This window comes from Myxocyprinus asiaticus, chromosome 35 (assembly GCF_019703515.2).
Source record: "Myxocyprinus asiaticus isolate MX2 ecotype Aquarium Trade chromosome 35, UBuf_Myxa_2, whole genome shotgun sequence".
Lineage (NCBI taxonomy): Eukaryota > Metazoa > Chordata > Actinopteri > Cypriniformes > Catostomidae > Myxocyprinus > Myxocyprinus asiaticus.
The window spans coordinates 24,076,086-24,095,897 of NC_059378.1; the positions used below are offsets into that span (position 1 = coordinate 24,076,086).

The following is a 19,812-nucleotide window of genomic DNA, read 5'->3' on the forward strand; positions in this document are numbered from 1 at the left end:
CGGGCAACATGAAGTGGTGTAGTTCCAAAAATACACTGTGATAAACCCTTTGGCCTTTAGTTTAATGAAAAATTATCAGAACAAAATTAACCGGTTATAACCAGTTTCCAGCATTCAAAAATAATGTTTTCACTCCAGAACAATTTTATCACTTTGTTGCAGTTTTCGGTTAGGTTCTGCAAAAAAAAAAACAATTCCGCTTTTGGTTTTGGTTCCTTGAAATGTTTTTAGTCCCCGGTTACTTCCTACAGTCTACATTTATAATAACCATTGTTGAAAACCATGTAAAACCATTGTTAATTTTAATAAAGTTGAAACAAATACTGTAGGGTGACAACAATAAATTGAACATAAATGTATTCTTAATATAGACAAATACACCAGAAATCACAATTCTATAAAGCTGAATTGAAATATTATTTCACTTTAAAAAAATAAGGCAAAGTCCCTGTAAGGCTATGCAGTCTCAAATAAAAGTAGCATTGCTACTTTTAGTTAACTACTCCCCAACACTTGTGATATTAATATAACATACTCCACCATCTTTGGATTCTAGCAGGTGAGCAGACTCATGTGCAGACAAACATCAGATGAAGTGTGATGGAGCTTCCGGCGACAGAGAGAAAAGTTCAACACACAGAGCTGCTAGGAAAAAGATACCCTCTAGGACACAGTAAATTTTCAAAGAAAGGGGCGGACGGTCACTGAACTCTATGGCCAGTCCATATGATGTCACGTATGAGGACTTCTGGTTTTAATAAATAATAAATCACAAATAGCAAATCATATTATAGTCAAAATGTTTAAATATATGTCTACTCACTTTCCTGCAACAATAGAAGCACGCAGCTTTGAAATAAGTATTCTTTGTTTGAGCCAAGAGGTCAGTGTGTGACTCTTTCATCTTCTATTGGTCACATGTCTTCTTGTCATCCAGATTCGCAGGTCAGAGTTCACCAAACTTGAAATTTCATCCACAGCAGAATGTGAAAGTGAAAAAAGCAAGAAGTGTTGTCTGATCGCACTTTCCCAGTACATGTACATCTCTGAGATGTCTGTTTTAGATGTTTCATCTGGAAACCATCTCATTCTCATTAACATCTTAAAAATATCAGATTTACAAAGATTCTAAATCATAAATGTTTCAAAAACATCTGATGTCTTATTAACATCCGAGAGGAAACGTTGAGCAAACAACCTAAAAAAAAAAAAAAAAAAAGAAAAAAAAAAGGCTTCCAGATGTAAACACACATCAAATAGACGTCTTGATGATGTGTGCTATCAGAGATATCATTGAAGAACGAAAAATGTGGCAACAGCGGGAACAAGAACAAGTACTCATATGTTTCTGGCTGAAAAATAATTTACTTTTATTTATTTTTGAAAATATGTTATTTTTTCAATGCCACTGGATTTAAAAAGCAGCAGTGTGCTGTGGAAGTGGGAAGTCAAACTCTGATTTACTTTGTTTCTTCAAGTCGTTTGGATGGACCCTTCGGTGAAATCTGAATTCAAATTAATGGAGGCAGATTTACATCTCACTGCCTTTCATTCATTCATTTATTCATGCATTTGTTCATAACATACTTCAGTACTTCAGCAAATGGGAAAAATGATGGAAAACATTGAAAAATAAATAAAGACACTGATGTTGGGAAGCTATATACAGAGTCCCTATGTAGCATGTCTGTCATTAAAAGCACCGTTGAAAGAGAACCTTGCATTGCTTTAACATTAATTTCCTCCTTTCTAAAACAGAGCTGAGTCCATCTGTTATATCACAGGTTCTTTGGATCATTTTGTGTTGATGCTCTACTCTGCTTTCTTTGACTTCCTCTTACGGGTTCCTTCACTCAGTTCCTCCTTTGTTTTGGCCAGAGAGAGGGGCACAGGGGTAGTGGCCGGTGCGGCATGATGGTGATCGTGGGAATCGTCACTACCGAGAGATGAACCGAACAGCAAGTGGCACATCCAGGACTCAATGAGGGCGAAGGGTGATCCATGAGAGTGACAGGCCGTCATAAACACCTGTATAAGGAATAGAGAGGTAGTAACTGTCCCAATGATCTTTTCTGGCATAACTGGAGCAGAGGCAGTGGTGAGAAGGAAAGTTTATGTATCCTATTTACTGTATGTATACAATTACATTTGCATTTATGAAGGAAATGGAGTGCAGGGACTAGCTACTGTTTTAGCAGACTTGGTTTCATATTTTTCCCATTAATTTTCTCTTTAGGCATAGCAAAAATATTCTTCATTAAAGGGGTCATGACATGACATTTTAGTTGATCTTTTAACATATAAGAGTTCATTGTATATAAAAACATACTGTAAGTTTCAGAACTCAAAACGTCCTCTACAAATGCAAAAAAAAAAAAAAAAAAAAAAGTATATAAACCAATCTGCAAAAATGCCTCGTTCTCTTCTTCCATGGTTTTGTTACAACACACACTCCCCAGCAAGATATCAGTGCCTAACTTTACATCATCCCACCCTTGGCTCGCAAATGCCACTGATGCTTAGTCGGTTAGAAATATGAAGAGGAGAGCAGGAGAGATAAGCCTTCTATTCCTGCACATCAAAAGGGAATTAAACAGGACACCTTGTGCCCATTTTGACCCATTTGGAGCGATGTAAACTCAGGTTTAATTTAGTGTGAGAATGTGTGGCATTGCTTTGTTTGCCGTTGCTATGCATTCTCTCATCTTGTTTGTCAGTTGCCATGGGCGTATATTGCCTTATTGTCATGCCGATGTGCACTCATGACATTCGGGTGTTTTGTTGTCCTGAGAGAGCATGTGGCTTTGTTTTGTTTCTGTATCACTGCATCCCTCTGTCTTACATCATACCCCGCCTCCTTGTTTGCTCATTATTAGTTTATTAGTCACACCTGCCCTGTCTGGTTAACCTGTTGATTTCTCTCCCTATTTTAGTCTCCTCGTGTGTGCTGTCCAGTGCCAGTTTGTCTTGTGTGTATTCTAGTCAGTACTGTTTGTTGGTCTTGTTCCAGTGGGTCCTGTTCCCCATCTAGTCGGACCTGTGTGTTTGCCCCATTTTCCAGTCCAGCCCATTTCCATTACCCTCTGCCCCAGCCTGGATACTTTTTCCCCCTATGAGGTACTTTATGCTTGTTTTCCCCCTTGTGGGAGTTTTGGTTGAATTTTTTTCCCCCTTTTTTTGTATTTAATAAATTCTTGTTTTTTGAACTCTGTGATAGGGTGCTGCCTCTGCATTCCATGAAAGAACGAACTGGCCAAGATGGACCCAGCGGAGTATTTTTTTCTTTTATGGTTCTCCAGCTCGCCTTCTGAAGGGATCCAGTTGGTTTTGGGTGAGAACAGACCAAAATGTAACTCCTTTTTCACTGTACATCTTGCCAGTCTCAAAGCACGATCCATGATTTCAAGCTCGATTACACTTTCTACTGCTTGAAGCATGTGCAGAGCACTAGATGGCGCTGTAAGAAGTGTAATCGAGCTTGAAATCATGATCAGGCCTAGACACTGCAGTGTCAAGATGTACAGTGAAAACTGAGTTATATTTGGGTCTGTTCTCACCCAAAACCAACTGGATAGCTTCAGAAGACATTGATTAAACCATTGGAGTCTTATGTTTATGTTTATGTTGACTTTATCTCCTTTTTGGAGCTTCAAAGGCCTGATCACTATTCACTTGCATTGTATGGATCTACAGAGCTGAGATATTCTTCTAAAATCTTTGTTTGTATTCTGCAGAATAAAGAAAGTCCTATACATCTTAGATGGCATGATGGTGAATAAATGATGAGAGAGTTTTCACCTGAACTAACCCTTTAATGAATGAACTGTGGGGGTACTAACAATGTTTTCTTTCAGCAACTACTGTATGTGACAGGATTCTTGGAGAGGCTGAATATTACCTTGGTTGTAGCCATGAAGAGTGTGAAGAGGCAGATGAGCATGCTCTTAGACACAGGGAGCCAGTGAGCCTCCTGAAGTGTGAACAGAATGGCTCCATACAGACTGGCCTTGGTAGGGCTGGAAAAAACAAAAATCACCTAACCACACATTCTATGAGAAATCATCCATAAATTGCAGTGGTTAAGAATAGTGCAATCAGCTAACATCCAACATGAAATCCAAATTTTGTCATTACTAAATTTGGGCATGCTACTTTATGCCAAATGGAAAATGTCATTTGAGAATTGCAATGAAAATTCTTATTAAGTAACAGTTTATATTTCTGTCTGTTTCAGTCTGTTTCAAAGCTGTCGAATGACCTCTGAAGACTTTGAATTGAAATTTTCATTTTATTGTTCCTTTAAACCGTTCCTTTAATACAAGTTGGTGAACATAACTCCAAAGGAAAAAATGCATGTCTTCAGAATATTTGAATAGTAATAACTTTTAATAACTCTGCCTCTGAAACTACTTTCCTTTTCATTTGACATCACAAATCCCTCTTGCTCAACCCCTTCTCTCCAACCACCTGTCTCCATTCTGGTATGTAACCCTAACTTTTAATGGTTTATTCAATTCCTGATGGAAAGTCCTTCCTTGAATATTCTGCTTCAGTCGGAAATACATAAAATTAGGACAGTACAATGGACTGCGAACAGCATTTCATGTTGACTTTAAGCTTAAAACGGTAAACATGCCACATGAACATGCAAGTGATGAACAGCCCACTTACAATGACATGTTGAGAAATTCATTGGTCTCTGGCTTCCACACTCCACGCAACAGCTGCTCGAAATTAGACATCAGAGCAACCCCTGACCCTACGAGTATTAACAGAGTGTGTCAATTAGAAGAGTGGCACATATCCTCAGAGCAAGAATTTTATGAATGTTCTTATGAAAGTGTCACATGACTCCAAAAGATAAATCCCTCTGAAGTTATAAGATACTTACCCTTTACATAACCTGTAATGACCATGATCAGCCAGCCATGGTGATACGTGTGGTGAGCGTGATGGACTCCAGCAGCAATTTTACGAGTGCGGACAACTTCTTTCATGGCCACCAGCACAAGTTTCACAGGCAGAAAAGCCACACATTTGTAGAACAGATTAAGAGGGCAGAAGAAGATCAGATACCTGCAAAGTGATGAGAAGAAACTCTTATACCTGTCTCTTATACTTTCACATGTTTCATATATGCCTGACTCTAAAATTAATTATCATGACTATTATCATGACAGTAACTATCATGAACTGGTTAAAAGCACAATTTTCAGTTTGGCTAACCATAAAGATCTTGTATCTATAAATGTACAGTGTAATCCAAAAGCCTGAAACCATGTGAAAATATTTCTATTTTGCATTCTTTTCTAATTCAATAAAAGTTTCCCATTACAAGTGATATTATCAGCAGAACAATTTTATTGAAAAGTTGTAAAACTAAAAAATTTATATGAATTTCAGAAGTTCTTATTTCCTCTTTTGCTTCAGTGACATGTACTTAAGCTGGCATGGACAAAACCTGATAATCATTGTTGTCCAGCATGATTTGAGGAAAAAGAGCTTCTTGCATGCTTAAATGTATGCAAGGAAACAAGACCTTTTGTACAAAAGACTTGGTCAATGTCACAAACTTGCTAACAGTTGATCAATGACCTAGAAATGGTGCAGAATCTTTCTTCTTCACTGTACATGATAACTTTTCTTTGTTTTGTTAATTTTATTTTATTTTCAAAATACTATAACTTTATTAAAAATCCCAGATTTTCAATGTAGTCTCAGACATTTTCATATCTTGAAATTATTTTCAAAGAAACTTGCAAAGTGTACAAGCACTCAAAAGAGGCTCACCAGACAGCTGAGGCCAGGAGGATGTGACTGTTGTTATGGAAATAGTCGATGGGAGACACACCCAACATGATGTCTGCTAATATGTAACTCCCAAAGCAGTACAGCATAGCACAAAGCCAGGAGGCAACTGGACTTTTACGGGACACCTCAATGGCACCTGATCAGCACAGACCATTAAACATGAGAATAACACTTTCACAGGCTTTACAAACACTTACAACACAATAGAGCACATCAGTAGGGTTACGGAAGTTACAACTACATTCAATTTCTCGACAGAGAACTGTTTTTTTAACAAAACATGTATAAATATTTTAAGACAGGCTAATAATACACTGAAATTGTTAATGGGCGGGGTATGCTCCAGTAGAAGCCACATGTCAGTGAGCTTATTTACATGGACACCAGAATACCTATAGGTGTGTTGAACCGCTTTCTCTAAATCCTTAAGCGACTTTTGCGTTTATGTGACATTTCGGGATGCTCTACCCATAATCCTAAAGCGAACTCAACTAATCAAAGACACTGGCTGAGTTCGGAATGGCATACATACTACTCTTACTACTTCTGCCATATATGTCTATGGCAGAAGTAGTACAAGTAGTATGGGTAGAATGCCATACCGAACTCTGTCCCTGTTACCATGGAAATGGGATTTTCGGCAAAATAGCTCAGCATTTACTGCCCTCTACCATGATGCAGCATTGTGAATGACGTTACTTTCTCATTGTCATTTGCACTAAACTTAAAAATAGTGTTTGTATACTAATAATCAATGGGTGCGTTTACATGCACATTCTGACTCTAATTATGCTTAAAAAGCCGACAACATGTGTGGATATGAAAACACATAAAACAGTGTTCCTTTGTCTTTCCAATGTCATAAACATCTTAAGAATAAACAGGTCGACACGGGTAGATTTTTGCCCATTACCCCAATTTCGCATTTTATGTAAACACCTTTACCGGCATTCTTACTGGCTTATCCATTGTGTGCTAGTGTTATGTGCATTCCTCTTCATGGTTTGAACATCAAAAACATAGAATTACCTGATTATTTCAAGCCCCATGTAAATAAGTTTTGCTTGTGTTGTTGGTCAATTGGTTTGCATGTAAACCTTTAACCTTTTAAAAAAAAAAAACTTTAAAACAGGTATGTATCGGCGTATGATGTGCATTTAAACGATCTCATTGACTGTAAGTCAATAGTTAATATACAAGTCAATTAAATCATCATAGGATAAGTAGTTCATTTCTGCATGAAAAAGAAATTAAGTATACAGTCTTGTGTCTTTGATTTTTCTTTCTATTCTCTCTTTATTTTATTTTTTATTTTATTTTTTTGCTTCATGTTAAAATTTATAATGTTGTTATTTATCTCAGAGCTAGTTGGTTTGGTTCATAGCTTATAACTCTTAGAAGAATTTTATGAAATCTCTACGGAGAAAATTAACGGGGAGGAAAATCCTTCTGGAACCAAGGTTGAAAAAGTGACCAGTCACTGTTGTGCTCCATTCACTTTGCATTTACTTGTTGTGAGAGAAAAATACACGGAGGAGGGGTCTTGAGTTGAAGATGATAAGTCTTCATTGTAGTGTAGCAGTGACAAAGTTCACAAAGCATTTTGGATTCAGCAGAGTCTGACTAAACAATGAACTTTGTTAACTCAAACCTTTTAGCCAGTTTGTAAAACAGTTTTCTGCACAAAAATGAAGTTGTACTCTTCATCAATGTAAATTAAGGACCCTACAAGATATGGTCTGAATGTTAATAACGCTCAGGCATTCCATTGTTTGAGATGGTTCTTGATGGCCCTTTCTACAATTGATGACCATATGCTCTAGTTGGGATCCCCCAGTGATGTGACAACACCAAGTTGTGTCAACAATTTCTTACAATGTCTAAATACCTACATTTAAATTGTAATATCAGACATCAGACTTTGTAGCAATGCTAGGTTAATATCATAATTTCTGACACAGAAGAGATGTTGTAGGCTATTCATTAATGTAAATATCAAGATCTAGGGGTTCACACCACCCCTTTCTAAAACCCCAGAACCAATCTTACAGAACAGGTGTGGCCAGGGCGGTTACACACTCAACAGGCATTTTGACTGAAAACTGATCCTCTCAAATGTGGACTAAAAATAAACAGAAGCCTAAAGCTTTTCGTCCGTCGCAACTGCAGGCCTGTTTCACACCACAACCTCCAAACTGCAAACAGAGCTGACAGGATGAGCTTCATCCAACAACTGCACAGTGTTGTAAGTGGTTGATATTTATATCACATTCTTCATCTACCGTCAATGTATAGTTTAAGTGTACCCTTGAATAACCATCTGAAAATGAGTTGAAACCATTAAAAGTGGTGACTGCCAAACATCCACTACACACTGAATATAACATGGAAACAGATCCAGGGCGATGACAAACATACACAAAATAAATAAATAAATAAATAAATAAATAAATAATATTGAACAACGGGTAATTGGTGGATCTCATTATAAACCTGTCTGAGTCATATTTCACTCCAAAATCAAAAGAAAATAAGAAATAAACTTTTCAAAAAACAAACAAACAAAATAATAATAATAATTAAGCCTATTTTTAGTAGCTTTTTGCATTGTGACATTGTAGACACAAATGCTAAAAATAATCAATTGTTTTGAGTAGAGAAAAATTTAATTATATAAATGAGTTCTAATAAATTAACCTTGATTAGGATTTAGAACTTTCTCTTTCTTTTGAGTTCACGAAACTGACACCTTTTAAGTAACCTGATTTGGTTTATTGTTTGGAGTTTAATGAACTTGTCTCTTTAAATTTACAGGAACTCAAATTTAACTGAAATTTGGCAGGATTTCTATTTCCCAGCATGCTTTGCATGCACTCAACAGGGAGAGTGTGTAACAATTAAGTGATATATAATGTGTCTTTGTGCAAGATGAATGTAAAGGGGGAGACTTGTTAGTGTTTAATGATTTGTTGTGTTATTTAAAAGAGTTTCTGTTATGTTAAAGATTTGGGGGGTTACCGTTACGGTGAATAGTCGAGCTTGAGCTTGTTAAAATTAAAATTACAATACAATACTCATTGTGCAACTGCTTGACAAACTAAAGTATGTTATTTCAAAGAACATGTATTTAATATGATTGCACTCATTGTACTGTCAAGTTGTAGATTACATTCGTTAGTTATACTCAGTCCATTTGAATTTAGTAAATAGAGTTTCATGTTGTTGATTATTTATTTCAACCAAAAAGAGAAATTTAAATGGAAGTTAGTTTGAATCAGCTTACTCAATATTACATATTAAGATCAATCAACATGCGTATGTAAAAATCAAAATCTGAAAGTTCTATAAACTTTAACATGGGAGTTTATTAACTTAAAAAATCTGAGGTAACTGATCTATTTTTTCTTGTTCTGCTAACTTACTAGGGTTTACAGAGTGACAAGCAGGCACAACAACTTTTTCAAACTATCAATTAAAAATACATTCTAAATGATATATACAATGACAGAAAGTAGGCTTGTAAATCAGTAGTCGTGTCTGGAAATGATACATTTTCATTACTGTATTCAGTAGCTGATATAATGAGAATCCTCACAGAGAATAAGCCTAATGAGAGGTACAAACACACTCAAAAGTAAAAACTTCAGGATGCTTTACATTTGGGATTTTAATTTACTTAACTGTGATAAAAATAATGTGTTCCACAAAAAATTGGTCTACTTTAACAGGCATGTTTTTTTTATATGAATTGCTAAATGAAACTGCAGAGCAAGTCCTGAGCTAAATGAATTTGCTTAACAAATGTCCGGCTTCAACCGTTGCGCGTTTTGCCCTCTCCTCTGATGCTGTCTATTTAGGGCGCTTCTATTAATTGCAGCGAGGCGCGCTCAGGAATGCGCACGGACTCTATCGTGTTTCGAGGAGGGGTCTTCAAGAGTGGGCAAAGTCTTTCCCAAAAAAATGGAGATGATGAGGAATGAAACGTAGAGACAAGGATAAAATATGGAATACACATAGACTATTCTACATCCTATACAAACAGCATCAGTGATTGTAAACACTGCAACAGCAAAAATTACCTAAAGGAGCTTTCATATAAAAAAAGCTAGTTCTTTTTAACTTGACACGCTGCGTCTAAAATACGCGGCGCTCCTGCGCGAGACGCTACGCACCGTCAAACTACTGACACTTCGCAGACGCATGCAGAAACGTAAGGTGTGAACGACCCCACTTGTTGAATAATAATAATAATAATAATAATACGTAGTTACTGAGTTTCATATTTAACGTTATGTCAGACTTATGCCACACTGATCCAATCGTAAATGCAAAGAACAATAATAATAATAAAAAAAATGCATATCATCATCCGACATATTATTTACCCAGATAAAGCTTCAGTGTAAGATTGTGATTAAATCATGGATAGTAAAATTAAGCCTCCCATTCGAAACAACATTATCACTTACCTGGCTCGTATTTGAGGTAGAGTATTGACACGATATAATAAGCGAGATCGAAAACTGGAAACATCGCCATTTTCGAGAAATACTGGGCAATTTCGCCCAGATTGAGGACATCCAGTACGTCCATGATGTTGCGCTGAACCTACCGCATGAACAGATATCTGTGTATGATACCCTCTGTCTGATCGAGTGAAGGGATCTTCTCACATACAGCTCGCCTATTAATAAGGCGCACAACTGAGGTTAAATCAAGACATACGGACGCGGTAGAGGATGTTACTGCCACTCAGTGGATATACAAGAAAAGGTGTAATCAGTCCAATCACAGAATTAAAAAAAATCCTGCGAAGACTGAGTTATGTTACAGCATTGTATCAAATTTCTACTCCCACGAAAATCGCTCCAAATGTAACATTTAATTCTTGAAATAAATGTTTAAAGTGATAGTTCAGCCAATAAATAAATAAAAATGATCATTTACTCACCCTCGTGCCATGCCATGTGTATGACATCCTTTCTTCTGCAGAACACAACCAAAGATTTTTAGAATAATATTTCAGCTCTGTAGGTGTTTACAATGCAAGTGAATGGTGACCAGACCTTTACAGCTCCAAAAATCACATAAAGTAAACATAAAAGTGATCAATATGGCTCCAGTGTTTAAATATATATCTTCAGAAGCGATATAACATGGGTGTGAAACAGATCAGTATTTATTTATTTCATTTTATTTTTTTACTCTAAATCTCCACTTTTACTTTCGGATGTGAAAGTGAAACTAAATTGGCACCACGTGTGACTTGCAGATGTAAAAGTGAAATTGGAGATTTAAGGTAAAAATAAAAAGGAATTAAATTTGGTCTGTTTCTCACCCACATCTATCATATCGCTTCTGAAGATATAGATTTAACCACTAAAGTCATATTGATTACTTTTATGTTTCCTTTATGTGATTTTTGGAGATACAAATGTCTGGCCACCATTCACTTGCATTGTATGGACCTGTGCTAGAGAGTGGAAATATTCTTCTAAAAATCTTATTTTGTGTTGAACTGAAGAAAGAAAGTCAAACACATCTAGGATGGCATGAGGATGAGTAAATGATGAGAGAGTTGACATTTTTGGGTGAACTATCCCTTTAAAGTAAAACTGCAGCTTTAACGATAGGGACTGTTCGGGTAACAAAATTGCCTGATGCCATTTCAGCCGCCAGGTGGCGATGATGAGCGAAAGATACTTACTGTACTCACACTCGGACAGAAGAGGAAGAAAACCAACCGAGGCGGATATAAACATCGTTCAAAATGATTGGAGATCTCTTAATATTTGGGTAAGTTTCGCTGGTTTTGATCAAAACAGAAGTCGTTTCGCGATACACTTAAACAGAAAGTTATCCATAATGTTCAGATGTACAATATATTACTGGTATAATAGAATATATACTACTACAGTGTTTTTTTTTTCCACGTCACTCATATCCCTGCATTATGTGTGTATGCCCAGCACTCTGCTAATGAACGCCGGCGCTGTGCTTAACTTTAAACTGTGAGTATAAACACATACACGCACACAGCTTTAGTCAGATGGATTGCTCATTAATCGGTCTGTATACGCAGAAAGAAGAGAGAGACGCAGTCTCAAGGGTTTGGAGATGAACATCGAGCATCCAGCACAGGTAACATCTCATTACGTCAGATCACTAAGAGATAGACCGAAATAGTTTATTACGACCGATACTTTTTATGTTCGAGTGTCCGGTAACCTATATGGAGAATCGGATTTGTATTTATTTGTATTAACCATAACTGTACACGCCTGTATCAAGTGTTAGATAACATATAAAAACAGGAATTAATTAGAGCTGCATTTTTCGCCCAAGACCCAATTCATTTTTGACCCATGTTATTACTACAAGGATGCTGTTATTTTATCTAATTGTCTTTTACATGTATAATTTGTGTTTAGGTGAAAACATCAGAGAGTTTCTCCTGAGTCTTCGGTACTTTCGCATATTTATCGCACTTTGGAACATTTTCATCATGTTTTGCATGATCTTGTGAGTACTGACAGTATACATCAACATTTTGGTTTTCCATCAGTTGTATGCAAAGAAAACAATATCCTAACCCTGTTAAAAAACAAACCGTTTGTAGAGCTATGCCATATGCGTTCACTCTTAAATGCATGCATGTTGTTTTTCCCTCAGGTTATTTGGATCATAACACAGCTGTTCAACTGAGGATCACTACAGGCACCAAGGATAGTTATTGCAGCGTGGTGTTGGGCTGATTGCATGTAAACTTTGTGCAGTATGTGTTGAAGTATCATGCATTGTCTTATTTACTGACCCTTGTAAGTTTTGTAAAAAAAAAAAAATTGTTCTTTGAATGAAACTTGGACAACACATGGGAACCATTTTATAAAGTCATGTAAATGGAGTACGGTCTTCAACGCAAGGCAGCTCACCATGATCTGTATGATTAAATTTGAAAGAATATGAAAAGCCAATCCCAATATTGTAATTTCACCCCATATTATGGAAGATGTTCAATCCCTTGATGGAAAGCGTATGTGCAGGATTTAAGCTTTGACAATTTATGAAAAAATTGACTACCTTTTAGGGAAAAAATCCATTGCTTGGTTAACCTTTTAAGAATTATTCTTCAGATTTAGCCAGTTGTGGTATGTAGGAGAGATGTGCGCTATGACTAATTTGACTGTCGTTTAAACGGAAATTCTGTAAGAAACCAACCTTCAGAAAACCGTTTTAAAAAAAAAAAAACTATTCCAAGTCCGACGCTAAATTCCACTGAAAAGGGGCATTTATCTGCGACGTGCTCGCCTTATGATCATTGTACATTAAATATAGAACATGACAAGCATTCACTCAACAGTAGCGAATATTTAAGACATATTGAAAACAATTGAATAGTGCAGGATCAAATGGAACAACCCCAAAAGCCTGTTCTAAACTGAAATTAGTTACTTAACATTAAAACAGTCAGAACATTGTTGAAAATAATTAAGCCAAATCTATGAGGGGGAAAAATGTGCTGAAAAGTTGCGCGTATTTCACGACGTTCAGTCGTGCATTAATCATTGATCTAATATGACAGCTGTTCGGTAGAGAACGTTAATCAACGGTCGTTTAAAAAAAAAAAACCCTAATCTGAAAGTTATTTTCTAGGCTATTTAAGCATAATTTCTTGGATGAGCAAAATTAACACATCGACATGTTCCGGTGAAAGACAGGGCTGGACTCACCGGAGGCGATTATCCTGCGCTTGAAACCCCCCCAAGCATGCACAGATTTAAAGACTCAAATGTGAAAACATCCATAGGGATTCCCGCACCACCTTAGTGATTTCATAACTATATCTAGGGAGAGGACATTTTCCTGCGCGCGCTCAGAGTGTGAACTTTAAATGTGCCAATGAAATACCTTCCCACCCCCACTCTATTTTTAAGGTTCAATTGAGTGTAGTTTAGGTATAGATTGTCATAGTTCCTATAAATAACAGCAAGAAGAGTAAATTCTAGGATCACAATTAGGAAAAATGTTATGGATGTTGCCTTAGATGTTAGTTCATAGTTTTAAATAATTTTAATAAATGCCAAGCACAGCAAATTGAATGAACAATTACAGATCAAATGACCAATACAAGGAAAGTGTTTCAAGTAATAAGTTTAATGTAGCTGCTTGTTGTAGAAATTAAAGCCTTCTGAAACTTTAAAACCATCTTAAAATTACACTGTATATTGTCCATTGACACTTTTTTTAAAGTGTACTGGACAGGATGCTGGAACATAAGCTGGTACAGCAAGAGCCATTTTGAATCCACTTGCTTCTCCACTGCACTGATAGGGCTTCAAATTGGCACCTCGATCCCCTAAAATGTGGAATATTAGGGACCATAATGCACCAGACACAATCTTAAGCACATGCAAAAGATCTACTTGGGGGGGGGGGGGAGTCACCATACAAATACAATACCTTCACATGTGGCCAACAATCAAGGGTCATTTGTTCAAGATCCTCTTGGATCAAAATCATGTGTCCTGTAAATATATTTTGAATTAGGAACAAGAAATCAGATGATTTTCACATGCAAAGCAACTCTTGGTGCTTCAGGAATTTTGGCTTTAATAAACAGCAAAATCAACATGATCGATCTGCTGGGGAAAAAAGGTCAGGTCATCATGTGCACCAGATCAAAAGGCATGCATAGTGGCTAAAAAGAAAGGTTGAAAAGAAACCTTACCCGTTTCAGAATGTGGTTACCCACGTGGTACCAACATGATCTGAAAGGGGAAAAAAAAAAAAAAAAAGCAGGTAAACTTATGGGAAATAAATGGAGGAACAAATCAAATTGTGGCCATCTGGTTGCTCAGAAAATTTGGCTTATTTATATTAAAGAGGTCAACACTGTCGATCTGCTGGGGAAAAAAGATCAGTCATCATTGCTTCCAGAACTCTTATAATATAACAGATCCAAGTGAGTTCATTGTGAATCAGAGCTCACCAAAACGGTGTGGCCAAAGCACATGTTCAACCTTACCTATTCAAGACTGTGATAGTTTTTTGAAATGAAGTCAGATGAATCTGTGGTCACCCATCTGGTACCAGCATAATCTGGAGAAGGGAGAAAAAAAGACCAATTGTCAGAGGGGGAATTAGGAATCTCAGTTTTTATTTTAGCCATTTGGCTGCTCAGATCATTTGGCTTATTTTTCTAAAGGTCAACAGTGTCGATCTGCTGGGGAAAAAAGATCAGTCATCATTGCTTCCAAAACTTTAGAAACATCAACAGTTCCCAAGGAGTATAAGATGAATCTAAACTCACCATGTCTCGAGTTTGTGCTGAAGCAAAAAGCACATGGTCCTTATTCCAACGGTCCATGAGCGGAATTTGAATTTAGGCATCAACATTTTGACATAAGGGATCTAAATAAAAAGTATAAAACATACACGAGCATTAAACTGTTCAAATATGACTACACTATCAGGTTTGTCGTGGTGTTTATTAGCTTGATCTTCCTACGAGCGCCGAAACAGCGCAACGTGCTCAGAGCATGGCTAACATGAACACTAGCTCTTTAAACAACTTCATCCATAACACAGCGATCTCTTTTCTTTCTTTTGCACAACACACTTCTAGTAAATAAGTAAAGACAAAACAATTAAAGCAACTTACCATCACAACGCGTCAGGAAGCGAACAAGGGTAGAAAAGAGCGCGCACACGTCTTATATAGGCTTAGCGCATGCGCAGTGAGGATTTGTCCTCATACGCTCCAAGGATACGGAATTCACCGCAGCGCCATCTTTGGTTTCTGACGGGAACGACAACGAGGCTGACTGTCTCTTCAATGGGTTTTTACAGTTGTTAAAGTGTTTTTGGATCGTCCCGCTGACGAAACATTGCCAAATATCTTTCTAAAATATTTCAATAAACCAAAAACTACAGACGACACGAGTTGTGAAAAAATAAGGGGAGATCTAGGAGCTTTTTGATATATCCCTCATTGCCTTGTTTTTATTCCTGTCAAAAATCTAAAAAAAAAAAAAAAAAAAAAAAGAGATGGCGCTACTGTGAATAAATCTAGTGCAGAATTGTTTCTAAGATCGTAATTCTAGAGCACGTAGAAACAAATCGAAGAGCGATTTTATTAAACTAATATTTAAGGTTTTTTTGCTCTGTAAACAAATACAATTTCTTTTTTTTTTTTTTTTGTAGCTTAGCTGTATATAATTGCAATGTATCTTGTTTTCTACTTCCTGTTGCCTATTATTTCGAATAAGTACACAAATTTGTTAAATAAAATCGCTGGTTGGCAAACGAAACTGACCTTTTCTCAGAGTTCTTCCTGAAGGTGGTAGCATATACTAAAGTACTCACATGAAAATGTTATGCTGCTTTATCTTTTAATAACTATTTGTTTAAAGCACGTCTGCACACAAATATCAAGACTGTTGTATGAACTTTATAAAATGATTCTATTAGTTGAGCGTTTTCAAACAGTGGCATTTACCCAACCTCGGACAGATAATGGACGTCTAAACGTGAGGTCTGTCGACTCAACGCCCACGTTTCTTAAAGTTTAAACAAGACACACACACACACACACACACACACACACACACACACACACACATTTGCTTTTTATATACTTATTTTAATCCAGTCATATTATCCATGGACATGCCTCATCGTGGTTACAGTTTGAAACGCAAAGATTTGAACACCCATGGTAGGGCAATTAGTCTAATTGTGTGATTACATTAAACATATATCTTGCGCTTTTGGAAGCGAGGTTAAGTTAGTTTTGTTTTTGATATTCCAGACACATTCAGCGATAAACGGCAATACCTCTTAAACGACGTAGATAATATTTTCCAAAATAGTATTACTGTAAAACATGGAAAGCTAATAATATTCGTCAAGCTTGTTTTCATTATTTTCACTCGATATTATGAGCATTTGCCTGCAAAAGCCGTCGAAATGCGAGTTACCCCGGGAAGAGGTTCTCCTGTCGAAGCAAGTTTTTTTGTTTGTTTGTTTTTTGTAATGGCTTGGTGTGTGAACTGAATGTCCAATATAAACCTTTTTGTAATAGCTTTTTTGTTGGAGATAGACACGAAACCAACGTTATTCAATAGAGTAGCACAGTGCGGAACTCACAACCATTCGTTTTACCCCTAGTGGTTGAATAGGGAACTATACGCCCAAAATCACCTTTTTGTAATAGGTTTTTTTGTTAAAAGGAGACGGAGACATGAAACCGACATCATTCAATAGAGGACAGATGCTGCCACCACCATGCTTCACCGTGGGTATGGTGTTATTTTGCTGATATGCTGCGTTTTTGCACCAAACATACCTTTTACAATTTTGGGCAATCTTGGTCTCAGACCACAACACATTTTTCCACATGGTTTTGGGAGACTGGATATAGGTTTTTGCAAAGTTTAGCCTGGCTTGGATTTTTTGTTTTTTTAAATCAGAAAAGGCTTGCATCTTGCCACCCTGCCCCATAGCCCAGACAGATGAAGAATACGGAAGATAATTGTCACATGTAGGGAGCAACCAGTACTTGCCAGAAAGAGCTGGAGCTCCTTTAATGTTGCTGTAGGCCTATTGACAGCATCCCTGACCAGTTTTCTCTTTGTCTTATCAGTTTTGGAGGGATGTCCTGTTCTTGATAATGTCACTGTTGTGCCATACTTTCTCCACTTGTTGATGACTGTCTTTACTGTGTTCCATGGTATATCTAATGCCTTGGAAACATTTTTTGCAGCCCTCACCTGAGCAATACCTTTCAACAATGAGATCCCATTTATCCCAGCTGTCTTTGTGACCCATGACACTTGTAGTAGCATACAACCAAGAAGATGTCAGAAAAATCCTACAGGAAAAGATGAGATTTATTTGGAGTTTATCAGAGTCACTTCAGGTGAAGACAGGTGTGTACTATTTCAGATGAGCTTGATGATTGTTTGATTCTAATCACAGCCACATACCCAATTATAAAAGGGTGTGCACACTTATGCAGTTAAGTTATTAAAAAAAAAAAAAAAAAAAATTCTCTCTCTGAAATGTGTCACTTTGGTTTTCAGTGGCACATTTTTACATTAAAGGTGCAAAAAGTCTGGTATGATTTATCTTTGTTTCATTTTTTACATCACAAAAACCTGCTGTTTTAACAGGGGTGTGTAGACTTTTTATATCCACTGGACATGTACTACGTGCCAAATTCTGGTTAAACATATTTGTGGAAAACACACTTTAAACAGGATTTGCAGTACAGTAAGTTGTCAAGACGGAAGCAGGCATGATGTAGTACATATCTTTGTATACTATACTTAACTGTTGCCCAGCTATGAATTGAAAACAATATTGTATAGACAGTACTGTGTATGAAAGACCCATACAGTAATGAGTGAAATATTACTATTACATATGGGTGTTAGTTTTTGAAGAGTGAGTATATTTTGTGAAAGTGGGGTGTTATGACAGCTGAAAATACACTATATAGGTTTGTGTTAACAGTGGTAGACCGTTAAACCGAGGGACACTCCTGTGCTGTGACAGCCTGCCTGTATTCCACTATAGTAGCAAAACACAAGCTGCCCTTGCTCCCAGCAAATTAAATTAAATATGTTTTGTAAATATCAGTTAAAGACAATGACATGATCATACAGCAATATTTTTAACTCCCTACTAAGTACCTACAGGTTTAGGTCAAGCATTGCCCTGCTGATTACTTGATGCAGTTAACCTCATGTTACAAATAACATCATAAATATTCTATAGTCAACTTTTATTAAGTTAATCAAAAGCAAATATTTCTTTATCTGCCACAACTTATAAAATTATATATGATTATATGTAGAAGTTAATATTGTAATGCCATTAATGTAGTATGTACAAATGTAGTAAAGTTCATCTGTACATTAATATGTTTGTTATAATATAAAAGTATACAAAGTTTAATTGTCACAATTTCCTCCCACCATATTCAGTGCAGTCCCTGCGAATGATGGTACAACTCCTTCTCTGTCAACATGACGAAACAAGACATCTTCAAATTTAAGAGAATAAAGTGGTTGAGTGTGATCTGTGGATAAATATGTAAGCATATTTAAAGATTGTATAGGCATATAGAAATAAAAAAAGTGTTTTTTTCTCTAAAAGATTCTATACTTTTTTTTGCAATTAATTTGAAATGCAAACAATACACAAGCTGTCATTTATGGCTTAGCCGTACAAGACAATCACACAATCTGACATATAAGATATATAACCCTTGTGTGGTCTTCAAATTTTGAGTATTCACCCAGTGTTTGATGGACACACAATATTATTGGGTTTTTAAACCCTTGGGTGGTGTTAATTTTTATGTCATTCATCCAATGTTTGTGGGTCTGATGGAGCCACAACATTGTGTTTTTAACCCAAAGTATGCATGTAAATGAGTTTGATCCATCTCCTTCCACCTCTCTCCAAAAACACAACTTCTCTCAAAGTTAGTGCAGTCCAGAAGATTTTCTATATGGTGTTTGGGATGAAAACTTCAAATGAAGACTTTATGTCCTGCACACAAGTAACCGCCATCCGCATCAGCCCTGGTTGCATCCTTATAACATTGTCAGCCATGTGGGTTGGCTCAATCCTTGAGCCAGAAGACCATTCAATTTCACCATCCATATTCCTGCAGACTGCTGATGAGCTTGTTGTAGACGGGCTGGTCCTGGGGCTGATCTCATCCTCTTCTTCCTACTCACTGTCTGACTCGGAATGAACAGGGTCATGGCACTGATTTCGTGCGTCAAGTTTTTCAACAAAAAGGTAATTTTGGGCGTGCAGTTCCCTATTCAACCACTAGGGGTAAAACGAATGGTTGTGGAAGTTGCGCACTGTCCTCTATTCAATGACGTTGGTTTCGTGTCTTTAGGTGAAAACAGAGTTTCTCCAGAGTCTTCGGTACTCATATTTAATCGCACTTTGGAACATTTTCATGTTTTGCATGATCTT

The 19,812-nt window shown here is 36.8% G+C and overlaps 2 protein-coding genes, 1 long non-coding RNA gene and 3 other non-coding genes across 6 annotated transcripts; 1 reads left to right on the plus strand and 5 right to left on the minus strand.

Moving 5' to 3' along the window:
- Nucleotides 1–1,345: 1,345 nt before the first annotated feature.
- On the minus strand, nt 1,346–10,500 carry LOC127426388 (trimeric intracellular cation channel type A-like). Its single transcript, XM_051673178.1, has 6 exons — nt 10,281–10,500; nt 5,791–5,947; nt 4,892–5,076; nt 4,672–4,759; nt 3,899–4,016; nt 1,346–2,028 (listed from the first exon to the last, which is right to left on the minus strand). Exons 1-6 carry the CDS (start codon nt 10,402–10,404, stop codon nt 1,813–1,815), a joined length of 888 nt encoding a protein of 295 aa, XP_051529138.1. The 5' UTR covers nt 10,405–10,500; the 3' UTR covers nt 1,346–1,812.
- A 985-nt stretch (nt 10,501–11,485) lies between these two features.
- Nucleotides 11,486–12,785, plus strand: LOC127426389 (small integral membrane protein 7). Its single transcript, XM_051673179.1, has 5 exons — nt 11,486–11,607; nt 11,781–11,822; nt 11,894–11,952; nt 12,243–12,333; nt 12,484–12,785. Exons 1-5 carry the CDS (start codon nt 11,582–11,584, stop codon nt 12,497–12,499), a joined length of 234 nt encoding a protein of 77 aa, XP_051529139.1. The 5' UTR covers nt 11,486–11,581; the 3' UTR covers nt 12,500–12,785.
- On the minus strand, nt 12,642–18,924 carry LOC127426391 (uncharacterized). Its single transcript, XR_007894772.1, has 7 exons — nt 18,792–18,924; nt 15,473–17,683; nt 15,122–15,222; nt 14,837–14,910; nt 14,540–14,579; nt 14,272–14,336; nt 12,642–14,167 (listed from the first exon to the last, which is right to left on the minus strand). It is a non-coding gene; the product is annotated as an uncharacterized LOC127426391 (long non-coding RNA).
- Nucleotides 14,397–14,489, minus strand: LOC127426622 (small nucleolar SNORD12/SNORD106). The gene has a single exon (XR_007894811.1). It is a non-coding gene; the product is annotated as a small nucleolar SNORD12/SNORD106 (small nucleolar RNA).
- LOC127426618 (small nucleolar SNORD12/SNORD106) lies at nt 14,657–14,749 on the minus strand. Its single transcript, XR_007894808.1, has one exon. It is a non-coding gene; the product is annotated as a small nucleolar SNORD12/SNORD106 (small nucleolar RNA).
- LOC127426621 (small nucleolar SNORD12/SNORD106) lies at nt 14,980–15,069 on the minus strand. The gene has a single exon (XR_007894810.1). It is a non-coding gene; the product is annotated as a small nucleolar SNORD12/SNORD106 (small nucleolar RNA).
- Nucleotides 18,925–19,812: the final 888 nt, after the last annotated feature.

Coding starts and splice junctions, on each gene's coding strand:
- LOC127426388 (XM_051673178.1), bottom strand. CDS start 10,404: ATGGACGTACTGGATGTCCTCAATCTGGGCGAAATTGCCCAGTATTTC. Junction 5,948..10,280: donor CTACCTCAAATACGAGCCAG/GTAAGTGATAAT, acceptor TGTGCTGATCAG/GTGCCATTGAGGTGTCCCGT. Junction 4,760..4,891: donor CATTACAGGTTATGTAAAGG/GTAAGTATCTTA, acceptor TAATACTCGTAG/GGTCAGGGGTTGCTCTGATG.
- LOC127426389 (XM_051673179.1), top strand. CDS start 11,582: ATGATTGGAGATCTCTTAATATTTGG. Junction 11,608..11,780: donor GGAGATCTCTTAATATTTGG/GTAAGTTTCGCT, acceptor GTGTATGCCCAG/CACTCTGCTAATGAACGCCG. Junction 11,823..11,893: donor GCTGTGCTTAACTTTAAACT/GTGAGTATAAAC, acceptor CTGTATACGCAG/AAAGAAGAGAGAGACGCAGT.